The sequence below is a fragment of the Bicyclus anynana genome, chromosome 17, assembly GCF_947172395.1.
Source record: "Bicyclus anynana chromosome 17, ilBicAnyn1.1, whole genome shotgun sequence".
Classification (NCBI taxonomy): Eukaryota; Metazoa; Arthropoda; class Insecta; order Lepidoptera; family Nymphalidae; genus Bicyclus; species Bicyclus anynana.
In genome coordinates, this window is record NC_069099.1 from 236,257 (window position 1) to 254,320 (window position 18,064).

Consider the following 18,064-nt stretch of genomic DNA (forward strand, 5'->3'; position numbering starts at 1 on the left):
ACTATAAATAATAAATTATCACATTTAAACAACATTGAAGGTTATTGCGTAGCAAACGTGTTTTGTCAAGTAGGGTCAGTTTGGGCACAATGGTACGAAAAAAACGTTTTGATTAAAAAAAAATCAGAGTTTATACTTTAGTTTATTTTTGCTTACAAACATCAACAATATACCATATACCATAACTTAATAATTGCACAGCAAAACAGAGATAAATAATCAAACTTAAACCTATTTATCTTTGATTTTGTAAACACCTACCTCTGCCCCATGTCTTGGGTACAATGAAACAAGAAGTGTTACCAACTCTCCAAAATATTTATCCCTAAAGTTTGTGTCAAAAACTCATAAAAACGCCAAAATTAATTAGTTGTCCCCTAAAAAATATAAATTCATAATAATTTAGAAATAATATGCTGTAATAAGTTTAAAAAATATATATTTAATACAGACAAAATATTACGTCTTTATCTAAAGATTCGATTTTTTTAAAATCATACATGTTGACAATTAATAAATTTTAACATTTTTTTTTATTCGATGTAAATTGCCGCCAGTTGTCTCAGAGTGGTTGTAGAACAACGTATTATATATCGTTATAAGTTACTAGGTCAAGAAAGAAATATTAAAATTGTCATTAATTTAAAAATATTAAAGAGACAAAAAATCCCTGAAAATACCCCTAAAAAAATCCCATTTCACTTATTTGCCCCCTAAATCTGGGGGGAAAACCCCTAAGTTGGGAACCCTGGAAACAAGATATGGGGCACATTGAAACAATAATACCAAAAATATAACCAATGGTATCAAATCTTTTTAATATATTGTCAGGAAACGCAGATGCCTTTTTGACGTTTATTTTTTCCAGATAAGGAGGGATTTGCCAATATTAGGTTATGTTTTGAACTTAACACATAGCGGTCTCAAAAAAAAAAATATCCAATAAAAAACCATAGTTCTCGCGGGATTTGTGAAATAATAGAACGTCACAAGGATGATGTCGCGAAGCAATATTAATTATTTAAATAAACAAATAAAATTAATAAATATATTTATACAATTCACATCTAGGGCATTCTTGTCGTGGCGTTCGAGCCGTCCACACCTTTTGTTGGATCCTTCATGGATCCTTATTTTGGGATTGGCGTGGAGAATGACTTGCGTGGAAAGGGAGAGTGTTAGTTAGTTTTAAAAGGCGCCTTTAATCCTAGTTACAACGGTCACAAGTCCGTGACTTCACTCAAGGTCATTCTCTGCCACTCAAGGTCATTCTCTGCCACTCAAGGTTTATTGGTAACATTCTTAGTGGGAATTGTTGGACCTGACAGACTTTGATTCAAATTGTGTTTTGCTTTTTAAATCCGATTATATTATAGGACTCAAAAGGTGATTACAAATATAAGAAAACTAATGTCGAACAAAGGTTATGATTCACAACACTTGTCAGGACAACTTAATTAACAAATCAAACTGTAACCAAAATAAGACCCTAGAATGGCAGAGAATGACCTTGAGTGGAGTCACGTACTTGTGAACGATGTGTGTAGGGTTAAAGGATCCTTTGACTGATATCAAACACTCCCCTTTTCCACTCAAGTCACTCTCCCCGCCTATTCCAAGTAACCCATAAAGAATTACACAGCAATAGATGTGGACGGTTCGAACGCCACGAGCACACTGAAGCCAACACCCAACACGAGATCGTGCGACGTCATATCCGTCACAGACTACTATTTCCAACACTAGACGGCGATAACATTCGGCCATCCTGGTGGCGCATCCGTCCCTGGATCGCGTCCGTGTCTGGTGCAGTTGCGTTTACACTAACAACTTGAGCGTGTACAAACCACTATTGAAGGTCGTGTATGACTCATTTTTAATCGAATGAGTGTGTATGGGCCTTGTGTATCTAGGGTTATGTATATTTCAAGTCACCATTGTATTTAACGTCGTGTATGAAGTAGGGTTACTTAATCCGGTAATCAAAATTCACAAATTTCAAACTGTTATAAGTTGCAAATATTAACACAAAATCTAACATTTCGCGTCTTGTCATAATATTAAAACGCAAAGTTTCATCGAGAACACCGTGAAAACACAATTTCTAAACAATTTCCGTCAATACCGTCAATACTAAAGTTATACCGTCAATACTTAAAATTTGGAATCACGATTCACACACTATTAATATTCGAATTTAACAATATCGTAATGTAAGACTCATCGGTGTATACTACGACTATACTCACTTAATTTGATACCCTCTTTTTATGAAAAATGCTCTCTCATACTAGATTTAACAATTAAATTAAAAATGATTGGCCTGATTTAGGATAGTTTAAAACTTCGTCGTTATCTTTGTTTACTTTGTGGGCACAAGTTCTTTATCGCACTTCTGATGTTATAGGACTCAAAAGGTGATTACAAATATAAGGAAACTAATGTCAAACAAAGGTTATGATTCACAACACTTGTCAGGACAACTTAATTAACAAATCAAACTGTAACCAAAATAAGACCCTAGAATGGCAGAGAATGACCTTGAGTGGAGTCACGTACTTGTGAACGATGTGTGTAGGGTTAAAGGATCCTTTGACTGATATCAAACACTCCCCTTTTCCACTCAAGTCACTCTCCCCGCCTATTCCAAGTAACCCATAAAGAATTACACAGCAATAGATGTGGACGGTTCGAACGCCACGAGCACACTGAAGCCAACACCCAACACGAGATCGTGCGACGTCATATCCGTCACAGACTACTATTTTCAACACTAGACGGCGATAACAATTATGATGTCAACCTGTTTCTCCAACATACCAATTTTTACAAATATAACTTTTAACTGTGAGTTTCAAATCGTGCCAAGTTTCATTTGAATTCATTTAGTAATTTCAGCGTGATCGACAAAAATACGACGAAAAAAATAGTTTTGCCTTTACTATCGATTATATTCATTTCCCTCCAACAAAAATTTTCAAAATATCTAAATAATGTACAGATTTGACCTGTACAGTTTTATTATAAGTATAGATATAAAGATAAATAAAAATAAAACTATGTATTAATAAATATTCGCTAGTAGGTAAAGTGTAGTGTGTAAGTAGTCATACAACGTGTCACGCCAGAGCAAAGTATTTTACTTCTTGCGCCTTTGAATCCCTCACAGTGCCCAGAAGTGAACTGAAGAAAGAACTGAAAACCAATTAAAATATCGAATTGTTCGCTTACTCAATTCAAACTCGGCACATAAACAAATATCTATGTTTATCACTAATATCTAAGATGAGCCCATTTCATTTTGCCAGTCTTCATGTCTTTTAGATAGATTCTTCGAAACGGGCTTCGTCTTCTCTATCGCTGTCAGCACATCGGAGAGAGATATCTTGTCTTTACGGTTGGCATGATCTGTGGAGTAACAAATAAGATTTATGTTGTATTATATTATTATACTATTAGTACAAGATTCGACTGAGTGTTATTTATATTAATCTATTACGAACACGGCTAAAACTCACGTGGTATAAGGTTTTAATCGGTTGTAAGACCTGTCGTGCTGTATGGTTCAGAATGTTGGGCGGTGAAAGGGACGGATAGTAAACGAATGCATGTAAACGAAATGCGTATGTTGAGATGGATGTGTGGTGTGACAAGATTAGATAAAATAAGGAATGAGTATATAAGAGGAAGTCTGAAGGTGGCGCCAGTGACAGAAAAATTGAGGAGTAGAAGGTTAGCTTGGTATGGACATGTAATGCGTAGGGGGGAAAGTCATATTACTAGAAAAATGTTGAATGTACAAGTGGAAGGACATAAGAGGAGAGGAAGGCCAAAGAAGAGATGGTTGGATTGTGTGAAAGAGGACATGTGTAAAAGATTGACATATTTTTCCGACCCCACTTAAGTGGGATAAGGGTAAGGAGATGATGATGATAAGGTTTTAATCGGCATCATGGATGGTTGCTGCCCACAGCGTGGAAACCGCTATTTCTTTCATTGTCACAAACAACAAACTAGGAACAAGATAACGTTAATTCGGTTTGCTTACAAGAAGATGACATTAATGAGCCGTCGAAAAGTGTAACGGAACCTTCACTTCCCGCCACTCAACCCATCTCCCAGCGCGCGATGCGAGCGGACGCGCGCCGCGCCTCCGTTTCGCAGTTTGGATCGTGCTGCGTTGCAAGAACCAGCTCATGACTAAGGCCCTGTATGGATTCTAAACTAGTCGGGTATACTCCGACTTTATATCACACGAGTTTTAGCCGTTTTCGTAATCAATTAATATATCCTCATCTGTTATATATTTATGATAACAAAAAATTATAGAAAATATTCACATAGCACATAGGTTGCCTAGTTAAATTGCCGCCGGATGGTATTAGATAATATTTTATTTATCTCATTTCCTTATTGCTAAATTTAAAAAAAAATCGTATTGTAACTGTAAACAACCGTTTATTTGGTAGCGGAAATGTTACTCTAACCAAAGTTAGCTATTAAAACCTTAATATTTTACAAACGGATCCCTACGAAAAATAGTGATAGAAGACCCCCCATATCTTTCAAAGACGTATCGAACGATACCCCACACTATGAGATAAACGGCCGCGTGGCGCAGTGGTTAGTGACCCTGCTTTCTGTATCCACGGCCGTGGGTTCGATTCCCACAACTGGAAAATATTTGTGTGATGAACATGGATGTTTTCCAGTGTCTGTGTGTATTTATACATTATATAAGTATTTATATGTAGTATATAATTGTATATTAATATTATAATATCAACTATCTTAGCACCCATAACACAAGCTACTCTGTATGCTTACTTTGGGGCTAGATAGTGATGTTTAAGTATATTTATTTATTTATAAAAAAGGAGTAAATTCATCCCCACTTTACATGTAGGGGAGGTACTCTAAAAAAACTATTTTTCAAGATTTTATTTTACGACTTTATTCACATTTTTAATGTACATAGTCATGCTAAATTAAAGTTTTTTAGTAGTAATACTCTGTGTTAAATCGCGGACGGACGGACGGACAGACAGATGGACATGGTGAAACTATAAGAGTTCCTTGTAGACTACGGAACCCGAAAAACGCTAAAATGCTAAAAACCCTAAAAAGCTCACGTGGTAAATAACGCTTAGTAGGCACGAGAACATTGAGCCGTGATAGCCCAGTGGATATGACCTCTACTTCCAATTTCGGAGGGTGTGGGTTCGAATCTATTCTAGGGCATGCACCTCCAACTTTTCAGTTGTGTGCATTTTAATAAATTAAAATATCACGTGTCTCAAACGATGAAGGAAAAATATCGTGAGGAAATGTGCATACCTGCGAGAATTTTTTCAATTCTCTGCGTGTGTGAATTCTGCCAATCCGCATTGGGCCAGCGTGGTGGACTATGTTCCTAACTGTTCTCATTCTGAGAGGAAACTCGAGCTCAGCAGTGAGCCGAATATGGGTTGATAACGAAGGCAAGAGAACAAGAGCTGCTACACTGATACTCACTCTTGCCCCCCATGCTGGGCAGCATCCTCCTCACGCTGCTCATCAGCGCCTCCTTGCAGACCAGCTTCACGTCGCTACCGGAGTAGCCCTCGGTCTTGGCCGCCAACTCCTGGAAGTTGACCCTGGGCACCAGCTCTATGTTCTTGCTGCTTAGGAAACTCTCGAACAGTTCCTCTCGTGTCTTGAAATCTGGCAGCGGTATGTAGATCCTTTTCTCCAATCTTCTGAGCATTGCTGAGTCTATTTCCCTGATTGAGGACAAACAATATAATTTTTAGACAGACACACAGCGGATTTACTTGCATATTTTCTGTCTGTGTCAACGTATCTTATAAACAAGTCAATTGATCTAAATACGGTTTAAATCTATACAATATACATGATTTATCATACTCGTACCTACTCGGTTCAGTCGCTTACAAACGTAGTACCTGAAACTTACGTTACAATGGGGATGATGACTAGGTTTGAATATATTGATTTTTATGATACATTCGGGTAAATAAGGTCAATGTTAACTAATTTATACATAAAAAGCAAAGATTGACTGGATATTTGCAAAATAAATAAGATTATAAAATTTCAAAATCTATTAACATTTTTTAATATGGGAACTATAAACATAAACGCAGAAATAACAAAGATATTACGAACCATACAAACCTAACGATCAGCGAGCCAACGACGTCACTAAATCGTGCCATTTTGTATGGAGCATTTTTCAGGGATCCGCGGCAGCGCCGCAAATCTGACCCTTTAAATCCCTGTAGCTCCGAAAGTAATGATCGCAGATATCCTGTTACTTTTACAAAATTGCTTTGCTATTAGCATACTCTTAATTTATACACAATTTAAAAAACTGTCATCATCCCTATTGTTTTGATTGTGTGATATACAAAGGCATTTGACTTTTGTACCTAAGTTAGCGACTAAACTTTAGCGCATCTATCATCTATCCACAGAAAGTCCCGCATAAATTTTTCACAAAGTTGGCCGCCTTAAACTAGACTTTCCGAACGTCACACGTCGGTACTGTTAGCGACGCAAATGCCACTATGTTTGGTTAATATGTGCCTTCTAATAAAGAGGCAAAACGGAACGTATACGGTGACAGCGTACGTCATACTTTGACAGTCGTCGCTAACAGGTACTTAAAGGTTAAGGTTAAGGTTACTTGAAGGTAAGCGTACCACGGCATGTTGGAGTTGACCAGGAGGAACACGACGCCCTCCCTGTGCGCGACGCCGTCCAGTTCGGTCAGCAGCTGCGTCTTCAGCCGGCGCGACGCCTCGTGCTCGCCCCCGCGCTCCGCGGCCAGCGTCTCCACCTCGTCGATGAAGATGATCGACGGAGAGTAGTAGGATGCCATCTCGAAGAGAACCTGGAAGCGATTTTAAACAGACTTTAAAAAGAAAGAGGTTCTTGTTTTAACCGACTGCAAGAAGGGTTATGTTTTTCGCGCGTATCTTGTATGTATGTATAATATCTTTATTACCTCATGTCTTCCAAACCACTGAACGGATTTACCTAATTAGGATATCGTTAGATTTGTCTCAATAACCCAAGTGTTCTTAGATAGGTGAAACTAATAAAAAATAACAAGATGACTGTGAGACGCTATCAAACGGTCAAGTGTTCTTAGATAGGTGAAACTAAAAAAAAACAACAAGATGACTGCGAGACGCTATAGACTCGAGGTGAAAAAAAATTTTTTTTCTAATATTGCAATATGGGTATCAAATTCAAGAACTTTTGTGAGGATTCTAAAATGGTATATCATGTCCATGTTTAAAAAAAACTACAATTAAAAAAACGTTATTTATTAGTTGTCTATACAAAATACGCGAGGCGGATGACTATAGGTGCGAGCAGGTTTGTGAAATGAAGTTATAACATAAACTAAATTAAATATATTGATTATAAAATCGGCTAACTGCGAGTTGGATGCTTAACCTCGCTTAGACGTTAAGCAAATAACTACTACCACTACTCAGAGGCGGATTATCCGTAAGGCAAACTAGGCACGTGCCCAGGGGCGTGTAGTTACAAGGGGCGCTTGAGCCCAGAATTTTTGAACAAATAAAGAAAATGACATACCTATCGACGATTAAGAACTAAATGCTGGTCTATAATCTAAATCTGTAATGATATATTCATAACACACCATCATTTGTCAAAACACTTTAAGGCCTATTTCCCAGAGCAGAGAGGAATCATGATGTTCGTTCTGTCGTCCCTCTTGATTTCTTCACAGTGATAACGTCATATTTCATTCGCGCATTAGCGTAAGTACAAGGATCCTGATCTACTAACGTCTAGGGTTTGATGATACAATGTCATCGTAATTGCAAGAACAACTACTTAAAATTTATAGTATTTTGATGGCCATTTATGGCCGGTACAGGGGCGCCGATAAAGTGATTGCCTAGGGCGCTCTGGACCTTTAATCCGCCACTGCCACTACTTACTTACAAATATTATAAACCCGAAAGTTTGTATGGATGTTTGTTACTCTTTAACGCCGCTATTACCGAACGAACCGATTTGGCTGAAATTTGGTATGGAAATAGATTTTATTTTACTTTTCATCCCGAAATGCACGGTTCCCGAGAGTGACAAACTAAATAACACGCGGGCGTCCGCTAATGACAAAATAGAACCCTGACCTTGACGATCTTCTCGGACTCCCCGCGCCACTTGTTGACGACGGTGCTGCAGGTGATGTTGAAGAAGGTGCAGCCGCTCTCGCTGGCCACGGCGCGCGCCAGCAGCGTCTTGCCGGTGCCCGGCGGGCCCTGCAGCAGCACCCCGCGCCACGGCTCCAGCAGCCCCGTGAACACTTCGGGGTACCTGCCCGACCAATTACAATCATCATCATTATTATCAACCCATATTCGGCTCTCTGCTGAGCTCGAGTCTCCCTAAATTACCATAGGCACCGCGTTACCTGACAGGATAGACCACAGACTCCATCAGAATGCTTTTAGCTGTAGCCAACCCTTTGATGTCGTCCCACGATACCGGCGACGGTCTGACGATGTCCTGGTACAACAGCTCTACAAGCTGTTTCTTCTCTGGTGTCATCCCGGATATTAAGCCTGAAAGAGGCTTCCGTTCTACAGCTGATGAGTTTGGTAGCTCGTTATCCTGGAAGATAAATATTTGGTACAACAACACAATACTTTTAAGCTTGATGTTTATATTTAGTGGGAATACGGGAACAAAATATAGCGTATGTTACTCGTTGATGATGTAGCTTTTTTATTCTTTATAAGTTAACCGTTGACTACAATCTCACCTGCTGGTGAGTGATGATGGGAAATCTAGGATGGAAGCGGGACAACTTTTTAAAAGGAGGATGAAAATCCACACTTCTTTCGGATTCTACACGTCATCCTGCCGGAACGCTAAATCGCTTGGCGGTACGTCTTTATCGGTAGGGTGGTAACTAGCCTCCCAACATTCAGACCTGGACCAATTAAGAAAACCTTAACACGCGGGCATGCTCTTTTATATACGCCTATGGCATAGAGAGACTGAAATACTATGGGGTAATGATGTTGTTATTGATAGTGTATTTGTTCTTCAGAAGAGAGCTGTTCGTGCGATATAATAGTACACTATGATATTGCAGCTCGAGCCGAAGGCGAGAACTATATTAAGTAGAGGCTGTAATTATCAAAGCGCACGTATGTCATACGACGTTTTGTAACACATTTGCGAGCACACTTTCTGAATATGAATTTCCATCTATGTTTTCCAATGATGACATTTTGATACGTCTGTCATTGTTGCTTAAATAGCGAAGTTCCAGCGTTTTTTAGGCAAATGCACCTAAATCAGCCTGTATTACTAATAAAGTAAATTCATATTTTTGTGTTTCTGTTACCTGTTACATATAAATGGTTAATGAATTTTATTGTCAAAATTATTATTAAAATGAAAGAATTAAATGATTTTTCATTATATTTTATCTCACAAAGTTAATTTCATTCATAAAAGATTGAGCACTTTTCTGACATAAACACTTTTTGCGAAGATTTAGAAAAGTACCGTTCGTTTTTAGACGGATGATAAAAGTTTTATATTACATTACGGCACATGTGCATTTTACTTTACATTACGGCACATGTGCGTAATGAGATTAATTACGATATTGAAATTGGTGAAATAAGTGATACTTTACGAGCAAATGTGTTACAAATAGTATTATAGTAGTAGACAAAACAAAAAAAATAATAGATATCCTCCTCCTCCGTGGCGTAGCGGTATGCGCGGTGGATTTACAAGACGGAGGTCCTGGGTTTGATCCCCGGCTGGGCAGATTGAGATTTTCTTAATTTGTCCAGATCTGGCTGGTGGGAGGCTTCGGCCGTGGCTAGTTACCACCCTACCGGCAAAGACGTACCGCCAAGCGATTTAGCGTTCCGGTAGGATGTCGTGTAGAAACCGAAAGGGGTGTGGATTTTCATCCTCCTCCTAACAAGTTAGCCCGCTTCCATCCTAGATTTTCCATCATCACTTGCCAGCAGGTGAGATTGTAGTCAACGGTTAACTTATAAAGAATAAAAAAAAAAATACTATGTTACTTAAGCTAAAAAAGTCACTGCCTCAGCATACTGCTGCAGCACTGTAATGATGAGTCTCACGTTCAACAACTGCGTGACAGTGAAGCTGGCCGGCAGCCCAGGGTCCTGCTCCTCCGTCTCCGGGAGCGCGCGCTCGGGCCTGGCGCGCCGGGTCTGCGGCCTCCTGGGCGGCGCCTCCTGCGCCTTGCGGCAGAACTGGGGCTGCTTGTTGAAGCGGATCATGTAGTAGCTGCAGTAGTCCTACACAAACAACATAACATTCCTCTTGTTGAAGCGGATCATATAGTAGCTGCAGTCGTCATCAACCCATATTCGGCTCACTGCTGAGCTCGAGTCTCCTCTCAGAATGAGAGGGGTTAGGCCAATAGTCCACCACACTGGCCCAATGCGGATTGGCAGATTTCACACACGCAGAGAATTAAGATAATTCTCTGGTATGCAGGTTTCCTCGCGATGTTTTCCTTCACTGATTGAGACACGTGATATTTAATTTCTTAAAATGCACACAACTGAAAAGTTGGAGGTGCATGCCTCGGACCGGATTCGAACCCACACCCTCCGGAATCGGAGGCAGAGGTCATATCCACCTGGCTATCACGGCTCTCAGTAGCTGCAGTAGTCCTACACAAACAACATAACATTCCTTTAACACGTTGAGTGCGAAACCAGCTCGAAAAGACCTGGTTCGTATCTCGCCTGCAGTGCGGCTATGAAAAGTATAGACTTCTAGTGACCCTGCTTGCTGCATCCACAGTCGTGAATTCGATTCCCAGTCAACACAATTGGAAAATAATTGTGTGAAGGGCATGGGTGTTTTAAGAGCATCGGTAATAGGGCATCTTAATAACGATAGAGAAACACATAACTATTCTTATTTTCAGCAGAGGTTTGGACTTTTTTCCGCACCACCATTTCAGTTTCAAAAGCGAGATGTGTCACATAAGGCGGCGTGCACACCAGTAGCGAAGACTAAATTTTTTTGGTAGGTAGGTAACCCGTTTGTGTTTTTTTAGTCTGAATGTGTTTTTGGCTGAGTAGTTGAGTACGTTAATTTTTTTACGTCCGTAAAACTCGTGTTTTTTTTAAGGTAACCCGATAGGAATCGAATTGTTAGGAACCTTCGCCCCTGGTGCACTCGCACTCGCATTCATTCTCCACTACACGTGGCAGTACAACGCATACAACGACGACTTTGTTCGTAAATTGCTGTGAGGTCGTGCGCGCGGGGCAGAGGGAAGGACTGCGCGGGTATGAAGTTATCCCTACCCCCCGCCCGGCCCGCGCGGACCATGGCGAGTGTTACGAACGAATTTACCAACCTATAGTACCAAAAAGACGATCCAGACGATGACATGACGACCGACAATGCTTCCCGGGCAACACAATCACAAGCAACACAGCGTCTTCGCCGGCGAAGACGAGCTCCCCGATATCTAACGTCACCCGGACGTGGGTTTTCTAACTCACGATCTCAGGGGCGTCCGGACTGATTCACTGAGATCACGGTTACACCCTCCCGAATGGCCCTCTAGAGGCCCGAGTCTCATAGGAGACGCCCTTAGAGTCGTTCCGTCCTCTATCTTTATTTCAGCCTTCGGGTGTCATCAGGCGATGCTTCCGCGCTCGCCCAAACCCCCCGGTGATGCCGTAGTGGTTCCACATGGAGCCATCGGCATTTACTTAACACGGAAAAAAAAATACCAAGAAGTTGTGCCCGCAGCCTAAGCGCAAGGTCGGCGTGGCGTCCGCGAGTCTCCAGCTCTGTATGGCATCCGTCCAACTCTCGGATGCACAATGGACGACCTATTGCTGACTCCGATACCGTAAATAAACACTTAGGGCATTATGTAGTACCTCTCACTATTAATAATTCAACACAATATTCATGTCAACTAATATTAAAAAGATTTAATTGCGTGGTTAATTCAAAAAAATTCTGGACAGAGTTGCAAAATTCCTTAAAAAAATCTCATAACCAAAAACAGTTAAACTTGACTGAGTTTGTTGTGGGCTCTCAGAGCAAAGCGCGTTTGGAACCCTCGTAACTGTAATTTTAAGTTTTTGAATAATTATTATCACCATTATCTTAAGTTTAATATTATTACCCGACGTTTCGAAAGAGCTTGTAAACTAAGCCTATTTAAAATAAATGAATTTTGACTTTGACTTTGACAGCCTTATAAGGCTGTTTTTGATTTACCTACGGTCTAATCTTGTTGCTTATTAACCTGTAGCTTTTTTTATTGTGATTTTAGCTCCTGAAACTGCATCTAAAATATACCGATTCATGATCTTTATAATGCACGCGACTTAAAGTGCAGTTTGGTTTTAAAACTGAAACATAATTGAATATGAAGAATTGTAGACATTGTAGAAAATTAATTAAAACAAAATATATTATTGAGATCAGTCGGGCTACGTAATTAACAATAGTATTAAGTGGATAGGTATGTACGCAATCACAAGAGCAAAGTCGTAGGCAACTACGAGCATCTTTTCAATCCCATTTTGACGGCCTCCGTGGCGCAGTGGTATGCGCGGTGGATTTACAAAACGGAGGTCCTGGGTTCGATCCCCGGCTGGGCAGATTGAGATTTTCTTAATTTGTCCAGGTCTGGCTGGTGGGAGGCTTCGGCCGTGGCTTGTTACCACCCTACCGGCAAAGACATACCGCCAAGCGATTTAGCGTTCCGGTACGATGCCGTGTAGAAACCGAAAGGGGTGTGGATTTTCATCCTCCTCCTAACAAGTTAGCCTGCTTCCATCTTAGACTGCATCATCACTTACCATCAGGTGAGATTGTAGTCAAGGGCTAGCTTGTAAAGAATAAAAAAAAAACCATAAAACCTCAAACACATCATAACATACCAACGTTTCACTTGTTCAGTAAACAGACTCTTATGTTCAAAGCGTCTGTGTACCTATCTAGCCTTAGCTATAGCCTTAGCCTTAGCCTTAGCTACATTTATAGCCGGCTATGCTGGCGGCTACGTGTGAGAGTTGCCGGTAAATTGTGCTCCATTGAGGGCGCGCTCACGGCGCTTTCTAATTCCCTTTATTTAGGTCACTGGGCTCCAAATGTATTGCGGTGGATATCCTGCTACCTATCTTGTTGTAAATAGGTACCTACATTACACGTTAGCTACATTAGTAATACATTGTAAACGACTAACGACTAAAATGTAATAGCCAATCCAATAGTAAAATGAAATTTAGTCGAGAAATGATATCTCATTTAAAGTTATTTGTTTTCAAGTACCTACCTACTAGAATAGCAGGAATTACGAGCTTTTAATCCTTCTAAGGAGTGGGTTGCATTGAATGACAGAAACCGATAAGCTATAATACCGGAAGTCTCAACATTGAACGTAGCTGCGAACACCTGAAGCGCGGTTTTGTTGTCTACCCACAGTTTGCTGGGGTTTTTAGCTCATAGTAGAAGCTCGTCGGCGGAGCGCTACAGGTTTTCGCCTCCTGTCGCAGGAGCCCCAGCACCAGGTGTGTGATACAGCTCGGACATACTGACCTGCAGGATGATGTCCAGGTCGATGTTGTCGCACAGGGTGTACTCGTCGCTCACGGCGGCCTCCGCTACGAGCGCATCGGCGCTACGCTGCAGGCCCTCCTGCCGCAGGAACCCCAGCACCAGATACTTGAGGATGCGCTTCCGACTCCGGAACAGTGCTTCTTTCTGTGATACATCAGTTTAACAGATGAGAATGAAGAAAGACAAACGGCCAACAAAATGATCCTAGAAATGTGATTTTAGAGTGGCGCCGATATTTTTTTTCTAGTAGGCTCCTTATGGCACCTCAGCGGCGTCATCGGGGGGTTTGAGCGAGCGCAGAAGCATCACCTGATGGGTCCCAAAGACAGAAGTAGAGTAGATGGGCGGAACGACTCTCTAAGAGTGTCACCTCTGAGACTCGGACCTCGGCTTAGAGGGTCGTTCGGGAAGGGTGTTTTGGCCTTCTGGCCAAATCAAAGAGGAAATAAGATCGATGAGATAAGTTTATCCTTAGGTCAAAGCAAGCAACAGCTCTAGAGTCGCCTATACTTTGTACAGACTCTTAAATCTATGCCTATACTTAAAGGCAATTACTTAAATATAATGTCGTTGCTTAAAGGCATCGTCGTCATCAACCCGTATGCAGGTTTCTTCACGATGTTTTCCTTCACCGATTGAGACACGTGATATTGAATTTCTTAAAATGCACACAACTGAAAAGTTGGAGGTGCATGCTTAAAGGCATACTTAAATGCAATTACTTAAATATAATGTCGTTGCTTAAAGGCTACCTAATACGTACAGTTTCCAACTTTCTCATTCGGCTCATCGGTCGATTAACTCCGGCCATTGTCAAAACGTTTTCCTCACTTATAACACTACAACTCAACAGGTGGTATATTACCAAAATTGGGAACTATATCGTTCGTAACGCTAGGGTATTTACAATTTACATTGATTTTATAATAAAATAATTTTGTTTGTTTGTTTTGTCGTTTATCTACGTCAACCTGACACTATGATTACAACTGATTTGTTGATGTCTCGAAGGAATTAATATCGAACCAAATAAGGGTTGTTTGTCGTTGCCGTGGTAATTTGATTCAACAACGGATATTGAGGTTCATGGTTTGAGACAATATAAATGATTTAATTTTAATAACCAAAATCAAGACACCAAATAGCAGACGATCCGCGATTTAACCCGTATTGTTCCCGTTCCGTTTCGCAACTCGCAAATAACGTGGCTTTCGATTGGTAGAAGACTTTTCAAAATCGGTTCAGTAGATCAAGTGACCTAACGTACTTTATAATCATACACATAATCTTTATAATACTATTACTTAACTAGCAAACGCCAAGCAGTTTCACTCGTGTAGTTCCCGTTCCCGTGGGAGTTCGGGAATAAAATATGACTTATACCACCCGAGCATAGTTAAGCTTCCCAACAGTGAAAGAATTTTTCAAATCGGTTCTTTTATCAATGTCTTATCCGAATTTTTGATGATTTCAGTGAAAAAAAGGCTTCAAACTCTCAGCATAACCTTTTTATAGTCAACACATACTTGGGTAACCACAGATATAAGAAGTATTATTTTTAGCGATCTCTGTTCTATGTGGGTAACCGTAGCTAAAGACAGATATTAGAGTTTTGGCAGGAAATTCGTGGTGTTTATATGTTTATAAGTAGCTCGGTGGACTCTATCAAAATTTTTGATAAGGTCGTCTTCGTAAAGTATGACATGACTTGACGGTTTATTCCGCTTGACTAGGACTGACTGACAACAATGACGGACGATGGACTATAGGGCCTGTCCCCATCACCACGTCACGACGTCGTGACGCGGCGTGACGTGCTAATTTACGTTACCGTGTCGTAAATTAGCAATTTACCATGCCGTTAAGACGACATCGTGACGTAGTGTTTAACTATTTATTTATTTATTTAAGTTACATTTCCATTATAATATTTAACACATGTCATAGATAAAACGTCATAATTATTACAAATGGAACCCTGTGAGGGTGTTGTAACTACAAAGTAAAACTTAACTTAACCTAACATAAGTTAAGATAAGTAGAGAGGCGGATTTATTGTTTTTCGGTCAAAAAGTCATTAATTTTATAATATACTTTTCCAAGCAAAATTAGTTTTTTAATGTTAATAAAAACTCATTAATGTTTTCCTTTTCCTTAATTTTTTGCGGTAATTTATTATATATTTGTACTAAGTTCAATTTACGCGCGCTCCGTAATTTATTTTTTCGTTTCGATCGTTCGTTTTCGTGTTGGGGACCCATACATGCGTTGTGTCTTACATAGAAGTATCTGTGGCATGTCACACGAGTCACGATGCGCTCCGGCGCCGCACCGGACTTGCAACCACCGAGACGAGGCGAGAAGGGGTGAATTGTGACGTCACCGCAGCACCGCTCAGTTGTTTATGCGTCGCACTCACAACATTACTTTATTAACAAAGATATTAACAATTACATTACATTATTACTATATTAAAATTAAAGAGCTCTGCCTCATTAAGACGCCGTGGCGACGTCGCCAGCGGCGCAGGCCTGTCTACTTCTGGCATCCCAAGGTCGCCAAATCGAGTGGCCATGGCGTCATGGCAGTGACAGTCAGTTCATTTACATCGTCAAGAATGGACGTAGAAGAAATCGCACTTCTTTGCTATCTACGTTGTAGAAAAAAAGAAACTATGGATTATAATTTGCCCTATTAGATTAAATATGTTTACTATTTCGTCCTAACCTTTAATTTTTAAGTTACGAACAGAATACTCATTAGATGAACTAACCCATATACAAAGACGGTTTTGAATTTCTATCATAAATTTTTCAGTATCGAAACTTATTATTTACATTATCAACTAGGTGCTATATTCCGAGCCATCGTCCAAAATGGCGGCTGACTGGCGACTGAGTGAGCGAGGTACAGTTTACCGTGTACATTATAGTGGCAACGCCAAGCCGCCAGAGTATCCAGAAGCCACGTAAAAGCTCTGCCTCATTAAGACGCCATGGCGACGTCGCCGGCTACGTATCCAAGCAGTTAATATTGAAATGTATGGTACCTAACTCACTTGGCGACAAAATGGAAGCGTGGCCTCGAGCTACAGGTCAAACTCTCCAACGCTGCTACGTTGCCGCTGCGTCTGTAGACCGCGCTCCTAGAGCGCGGTTTTAAAAACTGTCAGTACTAATCACAGACGTGTTTTGTACAGGTAATGAGTGATTATATGCCATCCTTGTTCTTTTTACTACATGTGAAATAAGTTAGAGTGTGACAAGAATAGGTTGAAACAACAAAAAAAAGGTCAAAATGATATGAGTATGAAATCAATCTTCAGAAGTTTGATCCACAGACAGGCTTTTCAAAATCGATCTTCTTAAGCGTGGTTCACAGACGAGATGCGGCGCCGCACCGCTCGTATGCCCGCGGATACGGTAAAATCTTTGCGATGCAACGTTTCGTGTGCCTTCAGCCTGTGACCACATTCGCCCTAATAGGGCAAATTATAATTACCTACGTGATACAAAAATGATTACTTGACGACTGGTTAAATGCAATTAAAAAAAATAGACAGATATTATGCGGGGTATAGTTACGCAAGGCAACATTAGCCCCTCGTTTAAATATTCCCACGTTATACGACCGGCGTCGCGCATAGCTCCGCAATTTGCATGTACCTTACATAACTACATGCTAAATTATTAGGTTTACCATATTTTACAGCGCAATGAGTCATTTCTATTTTTCATCTCATTAACTTGAAAAGGCTTACTTTGTTTGTAGCTATACAACGTCGTCGTCGTTATCAATCCATATACGGCTCACTGCTGAGCTCGAGTCTCCTCTCAAATGAGAGGAGTTAGGCCAATAGTCCACCACGCTGGTCCAATGCTGTTTAACAGACTTCACACACGGAGAGAATTAAGAAATTCTCTGGTATGCAGGTTTCCTCACGATGTTTTCCTTCACCGTTTGAGACACGTGATATTTAATTTCTTAAAATGCACACGAATTCGAACCCACACCCTTCGGAATTGGAGGCAGAGGTCATATCCACTGGGCTATCACGTCTCTCGGCTATACAACAATACATATAAATAAAATTGAACAGCCTGTCTGTGATTTTAAAGTAACTGTGTTTTTTCAAGTGCTTAAAGTTATTTACACGATACCAAAACACAAATAATCTTTTTTTTTTATTTTTATAAAAAAATAAATGAAACTATTTAAAAATTAAAAAAAAATATATTTATAGCACGGTTTACCCGTGTGGTAATGAACATTACCAAACGATAAAGAATGAACAGCTTTGTGATATTTTTTGCTTTTTATATTGAGTAGATTGCAAAATGGAAGTAAAATAATATTTTTTTAGTTTTGGGAATCGAATCCACGGCCATTGATGCAGTAAGTAGGGTCACTAGTC

At 40.2% G+C, this 18,064-nt stretch overlaps 2 protein-coding genes across 2 annotated transcripts in view; one reads left to right on the top strand and one right to left on the bottom strand.

Annotated features, from left to right (window-relative positions):
* Positions 1 to 110: 110 nt before the first annotated feature.
* On the bottom strand, positions 111 to 14,461 carry LOC112049291 (katanin p60 ATPase-containing subunit A-like 2). Its single transcript, XM_052886673.1, has 8 exons — positions 14,414 to 14,461; positions 13,630 to 13,794; positions 10,164 to 10,343; positions 8,462 to 8,661; positions 8,181 to 8,364; positions 6,705 to 6,895; positions 5,515 to 5,762; positions 111 to 3,408 (listed from the first exon to the last, which is right to left on the bottom strand). The coding sequence occupies exons 1-8, from the start codon at positions 14,459 to 14,461 to the stop codon at positions 3,281 to 3,283; spliced, it is 1,344 nt and encodes a 447-aa protein (XP_052742633.1). The 3' UTR covers positions 111 to 3,280.
* Positions 14,462 to 17,036: 2,575 nt separating this feature from the next.
* LOC112049311 (uncharacterized) overlaps positions 17,037 to 18,064 on the top strand; it is a 44,926-nt gene continuing 43,898 nt past the window's right edge. Inside the window, exon 1 of the mRNA XM_024087157.2 lies at positions 17,037 to 17,072. Within this exon, the coding sequence (XP_023942925.2) occupies positions 17,037 to 17,072 (36 nt within the window). The remainder of the gene's footprint in view (positions 17,073 to 18,064) is intronic.